The 16,395-nt window shown below is 34.7% G+C and overlaps 2 protein-coding genes and 1 long non-coding RNA gene across 7 annotated transcripts in view; 2 read left to right on the forward strand and 1 right to left on the reverse strand.

Moving 5' to 3' along the window:
* LOC147841917 (uncharacterized) overlaps window positions 1–7,143 on the reverse strand; it is a 202,366-nt gene extending 195,223 nt beyond the window's left edge. For all 3 annotated transcript variants that reach the window (XR_015503030.1, XR_015503029.1, XR_015503031.1), the window contains exon 1: window positions 7,038–7,143. This is a non-coding gene — a long non-coding RNA (uncharacterized LOC147841917). The remainder of the gene's footprint in view (window positions 1–7,037) is intronic.
* traf3ip2b (TRAF3 interacting protein 2b) overlaps window positions 1–16,395 on the forward strand; it is an 872,991-nt gene that overhangs the window by 141,858 nt on the left and 714,738 nt on the right. The window lies entirely within an intron of this gene.
* The window catches only part of slc29a1b (solute carrier family 29 member 1b), a 39,879-nt gene continuing 24,018 nt past the window's right edge, over window positions 535–16,395 (forward strand). Inside the window, exons 1-2 of one of the 2 annotated variants that reach the window (XM_087274285.1) lie at window positions 535–606; window positions 13,015–13,087. In XM_087274285.1, the coding sequence (XP_087130411.1) occupies window positions 13,062–13,087 (26 nt within the window). In that variant the 5' untranslated portion in view covers window positions 535–606; window positions 13,015–13,061. Of the gene's footprint in view, window positions 607–11,008; window positions 11,054–13,014; window positions 13,088–16,395 lie in introns of those variants that run through there. The other variant, XM_087274286.1, reaches the window with a different exon arrangement.

Consider the following 16,395-nt stretch of genomic DNA (forward strand, 5'->3'; position numbering starts at 1 on the left):
ATAAATCTTGCATGCTGTTATTTTGGATGAAAAAAAATCTAATTATCCCTCAACAAAAAAATACTGAATGAAGGTGAACGTCAATTAATAGTGAATTAGTCTGAAATGATTAATCAATGAACACACCCTTTATGGGTAGTTAATGATTCTCTGAATTATCAGACAAACAGCATTGCATCAGAGCAGAAACACTCGCTGGATCTCTGATTTATCAGCTTTGCTTTTTAAGTGAAATTGCTGCTTTTCCTCATTATGAGATTTTAATGTGTTCTATGAGTTGTTTGAGACTTTGAGACTATTATTATTGAGCTAATAATACTGTTTTCACTGCAGTTCAGCAAGTTAAAACCGTTTCTCCAGTCTGTTCACTGTAAACCACACAGATTCTGACTGCTTTATGTTATCACACAGACTGCTAATATTTGGTTTGCAAAAAAATCTGACATCAGCGTGACAGAAACAGGCATGTACCTGCATTAAATATTGCGTAATAGTGAACTGCACTTTTTAAAGTTTTCTGTCTGGAGGAGCGACACGCTGAAGTCCATTAATAAAAGCTGGAGGAGCAACAAACAAGGAAAACAAGTTGAGAACGGTTCAGTTAAGGTAAGAGCAGATCCATTTTGATTAATAAAAAAAGGGTACAAATAGTAAATTATGCCATAATTCTTTGTTTTACCAAGACTTAAAAGACTTAAAACTGACTTAAAAGACATAAAAACAACAGTCTGAACCAAATTTTATATCTGTATACACACACACACACACACACACAGAGAATAAACACATTTATTCTGTAAATACAACCTTATTTTGGATGTGACTAATGGATTGACAGCACTAATGTACCGTATACATTAGAATCAGAAAGAGTTTGTCAAGTATATACACACATGATTTCTTTTCGTTATTCACAGTGTAACAAAATGACAGTGACGGGACAAAAATAAATAATAAAGGAATTAAAAAATAAGCAAATATAAAATATACAATTCAACAAATGCATTACAATATGCACACTATTGTATGTATATTATGCGCAAATTAAAATATAGACTGAGTTTGTTGTTAAATATATAAGTGCATTTGTCTATAAATAGTGTTGTTGTTGCACAATATAGTGACATGCATTCATTTTATTTTCGGCTTAGTCCCTTTATTAATCTGGGGTCGCCACAGCGGAATGAACCGCCATGGTGACATGAAAATGGTAAACATTTATATAGAACCCAGATTTTTTGGATTGTGAAATCAATTTCATCATGATCTGTGAAATATTTACAATTATAACTCATATATTACTTTATATATATTAGGGGCTGGTTGTTGTATTTCTTTGTGCTGTGGCAACAATTCCGCGACAGCTCTTACAAATGACCTGTTTTTGTTCGGTGTCTGTGACTTTAAAACCAAAACGTTCCCATATTACTGACATGCTGTTTTCCTTTGATATGAATTTGTTTATTAATGCACGGTAAAACAAATCTGTAATTTTGGCAGCTGTGGTGCCGGAAACAAAGTCAAATAAAAGCCGTTAAATTACAGAAATTTACTGTAAAATAACAGAGGTTGAATTACAGAAATTAAAATTTAAGAACATTTCTGTAATTAACGCCCGTTATTTTACAGTAAATGTCTATAATTTAACGACCCCAGCTGGAAATAAACCATAATGTTTTTTTACAGTGTGCTACTTAAGCGGCAGACGCTGTCATCCCACTTGTTCGTGGTTTCCTGTTTGTTTGTTTGTTTTTATTGTGTGTGTTCCGCATAGTTCAGTTGCACAATCCTGATTGGGCAGAATGAAAGTGTGCTCACTCAATTGGCTAATTGACACACAGGTGGCAGTCAAGCATTTGCTCAGGGTGGGGGAAATTAAATTATCTATATACTGTATATTTCATATCGCAGCCTCTTGCGATTTAGCTAATCGCAACGTTTCAAATTGCGATTGTGATTCGATTACGATTAATCACACAGCCCTAATTCATACATTTAATATTAAAGATAAATAAACCAAAACTAAATTAATTTATCAAATTTGGTACTAAATCAAGCATTGGCATATTCCACTGTAAAATTTGCCTTATTTCAAAATGACCCATATTCCATACCATAAAATTACACATATACTACCTTATATTTAAGAAAATTTTTATTAATCAAGCAGTATTAACATATGCCCATATAAAAATTGTAGAACTATAATTCATATATTATATTTCATATTAAAGATAAATCAACTAAAACTTGATTAAATTAATCATATTTGGTTCTAAATCAATTTGTGTTAGCATATTCCGCTATAAACATTTTTTTTTAATTAACCATATTTCGTCCTATAAAGTTACTGTCATATTTCAGAAAATGTAATTAAATTAAATTAAATTAAATTAAATTAAATTAAATTAAATTAAATTAAATTAAATTAAATTAGTGAGGTAGTAAAAAAATAGTGAGGTAGTAATAAGGTAGTAAGGTAGTAATGAGGTAGTAATAAAATAGTGAGGAGGACATTATAACCCGCAGTTCTCTCTCAACACAAGCGTCTGTTTCCTCCTGCATTTCCATTTCCAGCGAGTGTTTTCAGTGTTTGTTTCTGTCCTGTTTACACACCGTTCCTCTGATTTGACAGAGAAGAGCCGGAGGAATCACTGACTCAGCAAACACACACCAGTGTGAGTGTGTGTGTGTGTGTCTATCTGACGCTCACATGCTTCCTCAGCTCAACAAACACACCATCAACAGCCTCCAGCTTTGTTTGTATTAGTTTGCTCATTGTCTTGTACAGAATGAGTGCTAATGATGTGTGTCTGTTGTGTGTTTTCTTTCTCAGATGTTAAGGAGCAACAATTGAGATTGTGTTACTGATAGAGAGTCTCTTTCCTTGAATCAATAGCTGCGTTTTCATTCCAAGATGCAAATTAGATTCATGCGAAAAACTGGAATTTTGCATAAAAACATTTGCAATTGAAGGAGCGTTTCCATCAATGACTGTAAAAAATATGGATGACGCGACAGCCCCTTTTCCCATTGAACGCCTTGAGGGCAAAACACCTGCTTGACGGGCACAAACTGTCGCAAAAGACTGCTGAAATTGGAGCCATGACATGCGCAGAAGGACTGTCTGATGGAGCCTGAGGAGGAGCCGCGAAAATGAGCGGAGTCGAGCTTCCAATCAAACGCTTTATGTAAAATCAACCACGCCCCCCGAACTTCTCAGCATGCGTTTGCTGTCATATCAACACAAATGGATGTAATAACGTTAACAAATATGAGGGTTTTATATATTCAATCGCGCCAGCTCCAGGCCGCAGCGCATAACTTACTCGCGGCGTCGCGGGCTGATTCCGGCTCGCATGCGGCAGCGCCTGCTCGCTCGGCCGCCGCATCTGGCTCGATTGACTCGGGCTGGAATTGGGTAGTGAGTCCAGGCATCCGGAGTAGGTCCAGCAGAGGTAACATTAGTCAGTCTGAGCTCTAAGAGATAAGTCTCCGGCAGGCGAGAATCTAGCCGGAACTGTGTTTTGCTATCTGGGTGGCTAGGCGTGTATCAGCAAACTAATAAAGCCCGAAAAAAGCCCTGAACTTAGCGAATAAACAGTGTTCCACCAGGATCATGTATGTCAGAAACTATAGTTTACTGCTGAACTCATTTTGTCATGGTAAAATAACACAGAAATCGAATAATAACATTTCAGTCTACTTCAGTCTTCTGCCGAAGCTCAGACGCCGCGCTTTGAGAAACTGTCAATCACAGCTGTCAATCACGATGACACGCCCAGCATTAAATTACTGCTAAAAACAAACTGTTTACAAAAATGAAGATCTGCACCTATTTCAGCACAATAACCAGTGCCTTAATCGACCAGAACTATCTTTCGGGACATTTTATTGCAAGTGTAATAATTTTTTTTTATTTGGGCTCAAGTCTCCTTCATTAACACGGAGGAGGCGGGCTTTATGACTTGTACTGCAGCCAGCCCCCAGGGGGCGATCTAACGGCCGAAACCTTCACTCAAACGTAGGCTTGCGGCACACTTGGTTTCCATCCAATGAGAAAAATAAATGAATTAAATCAACACTTCACGATAAGCATGCGCAAATATTGATCAGAAGAGTGTAGTTTAATACATTGGGATTTGCCACCATGGTGTTTGTTCTCCAATAAATGAGTTGTGCCTCAGAAGACGAAGACAAAACATAATGAACGTAGTGAATGGGGTGGCTTTTGGAGGTGTGAGAGGCTCTTCGGGAGCGTAGACTGATGCTCAAGACAGTTCTGGAGGGATTAATAATTGGAGAATAATAATACTGAAGCACTGTGATGACGGACTGATGGCTGAGGCAGCAGATCTTTTATAATGTAGAGCTGGAAACATGAGCTGCTATTAATTTGTCCCATCACACACATTTTTATCTGATCATCATCTGTCAAAAACTAAATCACATCACGCAGACTGATGAAGCGCATGCACAGATTTATTCCCCAAATGTGTTGCATTGGAGTTTACGCACATTATTTCTCGTCGGACAAAATGTTTGTCCTTCTCAAGTGTGTGCAAATGCTTTTAATTTACATTTTCACATTGCATGCGTATCTTGATGTTTCCGTTAAGTATTTTTTATGCAATATTTCAAAATGTGCATAAAATTCGGTGGATGGAAACGACCAGCAGTGCTCTGAAACGTGTCTTATCTTGCAGTGAAAAGTATTCAGACCAGATATGGAGAGTCAAATCAGAGTATGCAATGCTGTTGTTGGGTGGAGGATTTTAATGATTGTGTATTCAGAGGTTATAAATAGTACACGTTCACATAGGATGGTCTTTTACATGCATATATTCATGGCTTTTAAAGTTTATTAGCAGTATTTGCTAAGACAAAGGTTTCCATTACTCAGTCTTAAGGTCACTGTTTTGATCAGGCCACTATATAACATATAGTGAACATATATTATGTAACATATATCATATATATATAACATGTTATTTATATATATATATATATATATATATATATATATATATATATATATATATATATATAAATATATATATATATATATATATATATATATATATATATATATATATGTTATATATATATATATATATATATATATATATATATATATATATATATATATATATATATATATATATATATATATATATATATATAATTTTTTTTTAATAAATAGGTAAATGAAACTATAACATTTGGTATAATCTTAAGCTTTATTTATTACAATAAAAGCAAAATATATAAAGAGCTTTATGAGCTTTGATAAAATAAATTAGACATTTGATAAATTATGTTAAATTAGATTATCATTCATAAATGTATTAATATTTTTGTAAACTAATTTTAATGAATTATAATTTTAAAAGAAATCTTAATGTTAATTATAATAAAAAATATATATATATATATATATATATTATGTTTATTGGCGATGCAGCAGCGCAGAAGGTAGTGCTGTCGCCTCACAGCAAGAAGGTTGCTGGTTCGAGCTCCGGCTGGGTCAGTTGGCGTTTCTGTGTGGAGTTTGCATGTTCTCCCTGCCTTCGCGTGGGTTTCCTCCGGATGCTCTGGTCTCCCCCACAGTCCAAAGACACGGGTGCAGGTGAATTGGGTAGGCTAAATTGTCGGTAGTATATGAGTGTGAACGAGTGTGTGGATGTTTCCCAGAGATGGGTTGCGGCTGGAAGGGCATCCGCTGCATAACAACATGCTGGATAAGTTGGCGGTTCATTCTGCGGTGGCGACCCCAGATTAATAAAGGGACTAAGCCGAAAAGAAAATGAATGAATGTTAAATGTTAAAATAAAATAAAAGGTTCATATTAATTTACTTTTTGTGATTATTACACCATAGTAGATAAATTGACTGAACAACCAGGTGTTTTTAATTAAGTATTTCTAATTGTTTATTTATTAATTTACATATTTATTTATTTTCACTTTTAGGAACATAAAAGCATATTAATGATTTTCATTATAAAAAATATAAATGCAAATAAATAATCATTAAAACTGAGTTTACAGACAGAGGTTTCATTTTTTTGTGATTAGTAGCACTACTTGTTTGGTAGGGGAAAAAACAGTTGAGCCCTAAAGGTGACTGTGTAATGAATAACTAATCATTTTATTAAATTGCATAATCTGACAACTTTTCCTAAACGTCCCTATACCTTACGCCCTTAAACATAATGCTGAAAACAGGCTCATTTACAGATTATGAGACATAAATTAAAATGTGAGTAACAAAACCTCCCCTTATTAGTCATTTCATGAAAAACATTTATCAGTGATAAACAAGAACATTGTTCAATTCTGCAATACATTCAATTTTAACCACAATAAAGCAGAAGGCAAGCTGATGTTGATTCAGATCAGTTCAATGACTCAATCTTGTATTGAGGTGTTTATGATTATTAATATATTTTAAACCTCCATATTGACATAGCATAAGTATCCAAACAGCTGTTTCTTATTCTAGCGATAACAGGAATTGTCTGTATGTGCGAATATAAAACCAGCTTCACCTTAATACAATAAGCATTTGACATGGGGCATACTGACAACAACTGACTAATCACATGGAGAAGAAAAGGCCATAAAGTACAGCACATTTTATGATCCACAAAAAAAGGGGTAAATTAAATATACCTTACAATAGTTTCAAGAATGTTAAACGTTTTCAAACAGCTGTTAACAGTAAATGTATTTTTATAGATAAGTGGCATTAATTGAGTTTGTTCAGCCATTAGAAACTAGCATAAACACAATATGAATTCACCCAGGAGATTCATACACAATTTCATCATCAAACACTCGTTAGTAAAACGACTATGACTGTCTATAATGCTTTATATATATCCCTGAAAGCTTTAACTGTTGTATTATGGGTTTTATTTAAGTTAACGAACTGTAACCAAAGTTCGACTGTTAAAACAATCCAAACGAATGTTACCAGAGCAGCTTCACAACAACAAACAACTAACTGTAGAAATAGTTAAGAATATTACTTACTTCAGTCGAAGAATCAGGAAAAAGCGATATATTCCTTAAATCGCTGATGATTTGGTTCGATTTTAATGATTAAACACAGCAATATTGCTCTAATTGAAAGGGCGCCAATATGACAGATGGACTCATGGGATTTGTAGTCTTTGACTGATCGCGCCCGATCGCGCCTATGGTATTGTAGTTTCATATTATGAAGTTTACATTTATGGATCATTTTATTTCATTCATATGTTATAAAAGTGATAGTTATTGCATTGAATGCGGTTTGGGCGGGTAACTGCGTTGTTTCCGTCAAAAATACTGTCAACATTGCACCTAAAGTGATCAGATTTTGAAAAATGTTTTTATTTATTTGTATTTATATGACACTTTATACATGAACAGACTGTTCACGCTAATGAAAAAGAAAACTTCTCCTCTACTATGACCATAGCAGATATGAATAAATTAATTTGTTTAATATATCAGTTTATATTTTAATTATATGTTTGTTTTAATAAAAACAATTAGTTCAATTATTATATATATATATATATATATATATATATATATATATATATATATATATATATATATATATATATATATATATATATATATAAATGTATGTATATATATATATATATATATATATATATATATATATATATATATATATATATATATATATATATATATATATATATGGATGGATGGATGGATGGATGGATGGATGGATGAATGGGTGGATGGATGGATGGATGGATGGATGGATGGACGGACAGACGGACAGACAGATAGATATTTAAAAATAGATATATCAGATAATATACATAATATGTAAAATTAATGAATTATTATTTATATTTATTATTGGTTATATTAATTATATTTATATCATATATATCGTTTGTATTTATATTGTTTTATTAATAATGTTCTATTATTTTGTTATATTATTTCACTACAATATTATCAATCCTATTGTTTATTGTTATGCACCATTTTGAAAAATATTTTGTTATTAGATTTAATTTCTTTGTATGTTATTCATCATTATATATGTATATCCTTCATTTATATTCTACTATGATATTTCATACCATCACATGAATCTGCACATGCTCGGTTTGCAGCAGGGTGGTGCCGCTGTAATTTACTGTGTTTCTTTCCATGGAGGATTTTGCCAAGTTGTATTTCAGCTCTTATCTGCAGAACTTTCAGTGGGAATATCTCTCTTTGATTGGACGTATCCCATCACACATAACTTACCCAAAACACAAGCCAAACACTCTTTCAGCTGAGCTCCAGGTTGTGTCAGCTGAAGTATTTGGCCGGTGTTTCAGTGTTTCTGAAAGCTGTATCTACAGCATGCTGGTACTGCAGAGCTCATCTGGAGCCGAGGTGTCTGTGAGGAGAAGCAGAAAACACACACACACAGACCTCAGCTAAACTCGCTCATGACTTGTGCACAAAACACACTTCCCATATCCGCGAAGGTCTTGTGATTCACTTTCCTCACTTCAGCATTTTTATGCATTTGTTTCATTCATGATGCCTGCTGTTTCCAGTGACAGTTTTTACATATCCAATCTTTCAATGCATATATTCATTTTGCATAATAACCAGCTGCAACCAATTGTGCATAGTAGCCTTCACCTTTTGTCTATACACTGCAAAAATATCTGTTAAATACCATATCTGTATTTTGTGATTTATTTAGTCATTTATTTACGGTTATGAATTGCATTATGGGATGTTGATGTCTGCTCTGTCCACATTTTATGTTGAAAATTCAACTCTACAGTTTAACAAAGTGACTTTTATTGACATTTTAGTTGTTTGAAATAATATAATGTATACAAAATAATAATATCTAGAGAAATAAGTCTGTAAAATAACAGAAAATGTGCTGGTAGTTCATTAGAAGGTTTCTGTAGCTTAATATACAACAACAACACAGACAATATAGCACTGCAGACTATTACAAATGTTCACAAAAGTCACTTTTCCAGGTTCAAAGTTGTTTAAAGAAAGCTCAAGATCCTATAATGCAATTCAAAAGCATAAATAAAGGTGAGAAAATAAAAAATGAATCACAAAATATATAAAACTGATAGTTTATGGATATTTTTTTACAGTGTAGGTTATCACAACTTGTATTATTTTTGTATCAGGAACACCACTCTAAACTACACCACCAAAATAGGACAAATAATTCATAGAGTGCAGCTTAAAGGGTTAAGAGTAATGGTAATTTTACATTTAATCACACTCTAAAAAAGGGCTGGGTTGTCGTAACACAACCCAGGCTCATTCTGAATACGTACCTCTATATACGTTTCTGGAGAGCACCAAGATCTTAAATTTCTGCCATTTACACCTGCTGTTCTCTCATAAATCCACCAGAGGCCGCTGTCAACTGACTGACTGACTGATCGACTTACCCAACCTTCTCCTTCCCTAAACCCAACCAATAGTGTTTTCAAAAGCACAGATTGACCGACCCACTTTCCTAAACTCAACCTACAGTTTTAAAAAGCAATGCAGAAAAGGAAAAGCCCTGGTGTGATTTTTACCACATTTTCAGATTTTACCACATTCTCACCCTGTTATTTATTTAGGTTTTGGCATTTGTTTTTGCCTTAACTACTTTCTGGCACTGTTCTTCACCAGACTCGAATTCCATCGTCGTAGTTAACTTTTTTCTGCGTCTGATGTCCTTCGATGTACATGGCGAGCTAACTGGACAAACTGGTATATATATATATATATATATATATATATATATATATATATATATATATATATATATATATATATATATATATATATATATATATATATATATATATATATATATATATATATTAGGTGTAACAGTGGCGCAGTGGGTAGCAAGAGTGCCTCACAGCAAGAAGGTCGCTGGTTGAGCCTCGTCTGGGTCAGTTTGTGTTTCTGTGTAGAGTTTGCATGTTCTCCTAGTGTTGGCATGGCTTTCCTGTGTGGTGTTTACAGTCCAAACACACTATAGGTGAATTGAATAAAATTGTCTGTAGTGTATGAGTGTGAATGAGTGTGTATGGATTTTTCCCAGTACTGAGTTGCAGCTGGAAGGGCATCCACTGCGTAAAACATATGCTGGATAAGTTCACGTGGGTTTCCTCCGGGTGCTCCGGTTTCCCCCACAGTCCAAACACATGCGGTACAGGTGAATTGGGTAGGCTAAATTGTCTGAGGTATGTGTTTGTGAATGATGCTTCCCAGTGATGGGTTGTGGCTGGAAGGGCATCGGTTGTATAAGCGAACATGCTGGATAAGTTTGCGGTTCATTCCGCTGTGGCGACCCCAGATAATAAAGGGACTAAGCTGAAAATAAAATAAATGAATTAATAATTATTACTAATATTTATTTAATAAAACAATATTATTATTTGTAATAAGCAAACATTAATACAATAATAAAATGTACATGCACATACACACATAAAACTTAGTAAAAATAAAAATAAAAAGGTTTTCTTAAATTTCCATTCCTCAGAATTTCAATTGTGATTAAAATTTGGTGTGATTTTCAGTCACAACTAATAAAAACTAAATAAATTTGTTAATCTGACCAGTTGTCATTTTAATGAAATCAAAACAAAAGGCTATAAATGACTTTATATTACAAAATAAATCAAGAAATGTTATTTATATTTTTATTTATTTATTTTTATTTATTTATTTTTATTTATTTATTTCTAAACATTTTAAACAAGCATTTACCAAATAAACACAGTAAATCCAAGTGGGTTTCAGTGGCTGTTGTGCTGCAGTGTTTCAGTTGTGTTTTTCTGGGTGTCTGGATGTTGCTGGTGCAAAAGATAAGCAACATATCAGTTTAAGCCTGCAGCCCCTCAATACATATGTATGAGGGGGCGGGGTCAGATAAAACACAGGGGCGGGGCCACTCATGCAGGAGCTTCAGTAAGTTTCCCGCAGCTCTATAAAGCACAAATAGTGTGAAAATACATGAGTGCTGCTGTTCATGAGACTCTGTAAGTATTTCACTTCACTTTTTCAATTATTCACAGTGATTGTGAAACTCTGGTTAGTTTTGGAGTGTTGTTGTATTGTTGAAGTAGGGTGTTTAATACTCTACATATGTGTAAATATGTTTTTCTTTTATGCTTATGATTCTTGCACTTAAAGTACCTGTAAAGATGTTAGATTTCATCCCAAAGTCCAAACAAAATGCAGTTTATTTTTACATTGTTTTAATAACTTGGAAACATTTGTATGTTTGTAGGTCTTATGAATTCATGAATATGCATTTATTGTAAATATTCGTATGTTTACTGTGTAAATTTGTTTTTGTCATATTTCCTCTAAAGGGTCAAAAACTAAAAAATATCAAGCATGAAGAAAATTAAGCTTTTTTAATAGTTGTTTTTCTTTTTAGATTTAAACTAATGAAATAAATTAACAGTAAAATCTTTGTTCCGCTCTTTTAAAAAAATCTGTATAAATATGTCTTTTATAATATGCTTTACTTTATTTTTTAATTATGTATTGTAATTCTGACTATGAGTTCTGTATTTCTGATATATATCATTACACACTTAAAAAATGCTGGGTTATGGACAAACCTGTGCATTTAATTTAATTTAATTCAAAATATTAACCCAATGTTGGGTCAAAATTAACAAACCCAACCATTGTGTTAAAAAGTGTAATTTAAATTTAACTGAAAATAATGACCCAACAATGGCACAAAAATTGACAAACCCAACCATTGGGTTTTTAAAGTGTCATTTAAATTTGGTTGAAAATGTTAACCCAACTTTGGGTCAAATACAAACTAACTCAGCCATTGGGTTAAAAGTGTAATTTAAATTTAATTGCATTTTTTATCCAAATGTTGGGTCAAAAATGAACAAACCAGTGTGTTAAAACGTGTAATTTAAATTTAGTTGAAAATAATAACCCTACATTGGCACAAAAATCCACAAACCCAACCATTGGGTCGATTTTTTTTTTTTTTTATTAAATTAAAAATATTAATCCAATAATGTCAAAAATGGAAAAACCCAACCACTGAGTAAAAAAAAGTGTTATTTAAATTTAGATAAAAATATAAACCAAACTTCATGTCAAAGATGGACAAACCCAACCATTGGGTTAAAACTGTTATTTAAACACAATTTTAAATATTAATTCAACATTGGGTCAAAAATGGACAAACCAAACCATTGGGTAAAAATAAATAATTTAAATTGATTTTAAAATATTAACTCAACTTTGGGTTCAAATACAGACTACCCCATTTGTTGGGGTAAAAGTGTCATTTAAATTATATTTGCAAATATTAAACAAACAATGGCACAAAAGTGAACAAACCTAAGCATTGGGTTAAAAAAAGTGATATTTAAATTTCATTGAAAATATTAACCCATGGGGCAAAAATGGACAAACACAACAATTGGGGTAAAAGCGCTACTAAAATTAAACCTAAAATATTAACCAAATCTCAGGTCAAATATGGACAAACCAAACCAGTGGGTTAAAAACATCATTTAAATTTCAGTTAAAACATTAACCAAATGTTGAGTCAAAAATGGACAAACCAACCATTGGGTTAAAAAGTGTTACTTAATTTTCATTTAAAACATTAATCCAACAATGGGTCAAAAATGGACAAACCAACTGTTGGGTTAAAAAAGTGCAATTTAAATTTCATTTAAAATAATACCCCAAACAGTGGTGCAAAATATAGACAAACCCAACCAATGGGTAAAAAAAGTCTCATTTAAATTCCATTAGAAATATTAACCCAGTGTTGGGTCAAATATGGACAAACCCAACATTGAGATAATGTTTTTAATGCAATTTAAACTGAACATGCTGAAATTAGATGTGTTTTAGAGTATATGATCTGATGTTTCCTATAAGTTTATATATTTTTCGCTAAACTCTTTTCACTTTTTCTGACAGTGTTTGTGATCTCTGTTTCTTGCAGGTGTCTGAACAGTAAAAGCCAGCGTGTGTGTTGTGTTTTTGGCAGACATGGACCCTCAGGTGCCCAAAGACAAGTGAGTAGAAGATCAGCTGCAGCTTTATCTGTTTTCTGCTCTGACAGACCGATAACAAGAACTAGTGGCTTTTTTTTCTGTGGCTTTCCCTCTGAAAACCAAGACAAAGTGCTGAATTGAAGTTTCCATCTGCTTACACAAATATGTTCTGTAAGGTTTTGCAAACGTTCCCTCTGAGTTATGAACATGTGAATATTGTCGAATCAGTCAAAACATTATTTAAATGTTCTCACTTATGTAACCATATGACATGAGATTCACTCTGAATAATGCTGGATTATTATGACTGATTTAATTGGACTAATTTAGTTAATTAAATTGGCCAGCATAGGACCAAGTTTAACCCAATGTTTGGGTTAGTCCATATTTTGCTCAATTTGACTTTAAATAAGCCAGAATTTCCTAAAGGCCTATATGATACTTATAATGCGATCATCATGTAAACGTGTCTTTTGTTCTTAGAGCATTCAGAAACAGGTAGTAACTTCTGATGAATGCCAGCATTGATTTTACACAGCGGATGGCCTTCAAGCCACCACCCTATACTGGAAAACACCCATACACACTCATTCACACACACACTTATACACTACAGCCAATTTAGTTCATCAATACTCCTATAGCGCTTGTGTTTGGACTGTGGGGTAAACAGGAGCTCCCGGATGGAACTCACGCCAACATTGGGAGAACATTCAAACTCCACACAGAAACGCCAACTGACCCAGCCGGGACTCGAACCAGCGACATTCTTGCTGTGAGGCCACAGTACTAACCACTAAGCCACCGTGCCGCACTGAATATTTTCTGATCATTAAATCACTGGTGCCACCAGTGGCCGTTCAGTGAACTGCAGCAGCTACACTAAGGGTGCTTTCACACCTGCCTTGTTTAGTTTGATTGAATCGCACTAGAGTTCGTTTTGATTTTTGGTGCGGTTCGTTTGGGCAGGTGTGAATGCAGCAATCGTACTCAAGTGCGCACCAAAAGCGGACCAAATAAGCGTACCAAGACCTGCTTGAAGAGGTGGTCTCGGTACGCTTTCAAACGAACCGTGGAGCAGTTTGTTTGTGGTGAGAATATGATCCGTACTAAAACAGGTCCAACCGCAAAAAGTACAGCGCCTCTTGGACTAATTTAGCTGCCGTAGGCCGATGCGCTGTGCATCATGGGATATAGAGGAAAATATTTGTTGACAGCGCTCTACCAACAGAGAGAGAGAGAGGAAAACATTACCTGATGGATCGTTGGTAATATTTCCGCAAGATGACCATGTCGCAGTTTAGCTAAATTAATTCACGTCTCCTCCTGAAGTGACGAGCGATGCATTAAACACTGTTTTCCAGCCACGCCCGCGCTTCATTCTCGAAATGTACAGTTTGTCTAAAGCAGGGATACAATCAGCCAGCGCAGTCGTCCCTCCAGAGTAAAAACAAAATTTTTTTGTTTTGTTTACTTGCGTGAGTTCATTGGCATTTTCCCGCACGTGAATTCTGACCAATCAATAAGCAGTTTAGGAAATATGTTCAACAACATCTGGCCAATGAGAGATGTGGATTTTGTCAGATGACTGCATTTTGGTTCGTTTCAACTGGTTCGGACCAAAGCCAGCAGTGTGGTGTGAAAACAACCCAAAGACGGCAGAAAATGCAACTATAGCCCCTTTCACACAGTGATACCGGTAAATATCCGGAAAATTTCCGGAACGACTTTACCGGTATATTCAAAAAAGCGCTGTTCACACAGGCGAGGACGTTACGGAATTTTTCCGGAAAAGAGCATTCACACATCCACACACCAAATGCCGGAAAATTCTGACATCATTAACCAGAAATGACCTCTAAACGGCTGCGCTTGTGTTTGTAAACATTTGACTACATCACAAACTCTTCGGATGGATCAGTATTGAGTACAACTCCAATGAAAACATATAGAGGAACACTCTCGCATGTCGAGATGTTCATGATATGTGTGTGTGCTGGTGCTATGGGCGCTCACGGGCACACGCAAAGCTTGAAGGTAAACAAACAACGGATTATCATAAACATTTTATCGATAATTATTTACACAGCATTAAGAAGGAACATAGAAACATTATCTGACTAACATCTAGCAGCTAAAGGTGTCTGGAAAAAATATTCAAAGGCTTTTATTCTCATAAACCGCGCGCACGTGAATGCGTCTGACTGTTGTGATTGGCTAAAGCAGGTGTCTCACGTCAGCACGTTCTAGACGTGCACGCGCTTATTACGGCAATCTTCCTTCTGCATTCACACAGCGCAGCATTCCGGCAAAATGCCGATAATAGCCCCTTTCACACAGTGATACCGGTAAATATCCGGAAAATTTACGGAACGACTTTACCGGTATATTCAAAAAAGCGCTGTTCACACAGGCGAGGACGTTACGGAATTTTTCCAGAAAAGAGCATTCACACATCCATTCCAAAATACCTGTAAATTCTGACATCATTCACCACAAATGAGCTTTAAACGGCTGCGCTTGTATTTGTAAACATTTGACTAAATTACAAACTCTGTGGATGATCAATATTGTGAACAACTTTCGCAGGATCACTTTCGCATGTCGAGATGTTCATAATATGTGCGTGTGCAGGCGCTCACAGGCTGTTTCATGGGCACACGCAAAGCTTGAAGGTAAACAAACAACGGCTTATCATAAGCATCTCATCGATGATTATTTACACAGTTGGCATCAAGAAGAACATATAAACGTGATCTGACTAACTTCTAGCAGCTAAATGTGTCTGGAAAAATATTCAAAGGCTTTTATTCTCATAAACCGCGCGGACGTAAATGCGTCTGACTGTTTTGAATGGCTAAAGCAGAAGTCTTACGTCAGCACGTTCTAGACGTGCACGCGCTTATTCCGGAAATATTCCTTCTGTATTCACACAGCGCAGCATTCCGGCAAATTGCCGGTAATGTTACAACTTCTCTTTCCGGAAAATAGCCAGAACGAATTTACCGGTATTTTCAAAAAGGACCTGTTCACACATACAACCTAAGGTCTGTATGTGTGAAAGGGGCTAGTGTCTCATTTATTACCCTTGGTCCGGACCAAATGAAACTACAGATGTGAAAGCACCCTAAGAGTACACTCAAACACACATATATGGCATATATACATATTTAATTGTGTGTGACAATGGTTTAATTAAAGATATTTCGTTACAGTAAATAATTATTCCTGCATTATTGTAAACATTTAAACATTCGTTTAATCCAGTGCTCTTAAACTCAATTCCTGGAGGGCCGCAGCTCTGTATCCAACCAGCTCCAACTCACACC

This window comes from Danio rerio, chromosome 11 (genome assembly GCF_052040795.2).
Source record: "Danio rerio strain M-AB ecotype USA chromosome 11, GRCz13ab, whole genome shotgun sequence".
Lineage (NCBI taxonomy): Eukaryota > Metazoa > Chordata > Actinopteri > Cypriniformes > Danionidae > Danio > Danio rerio.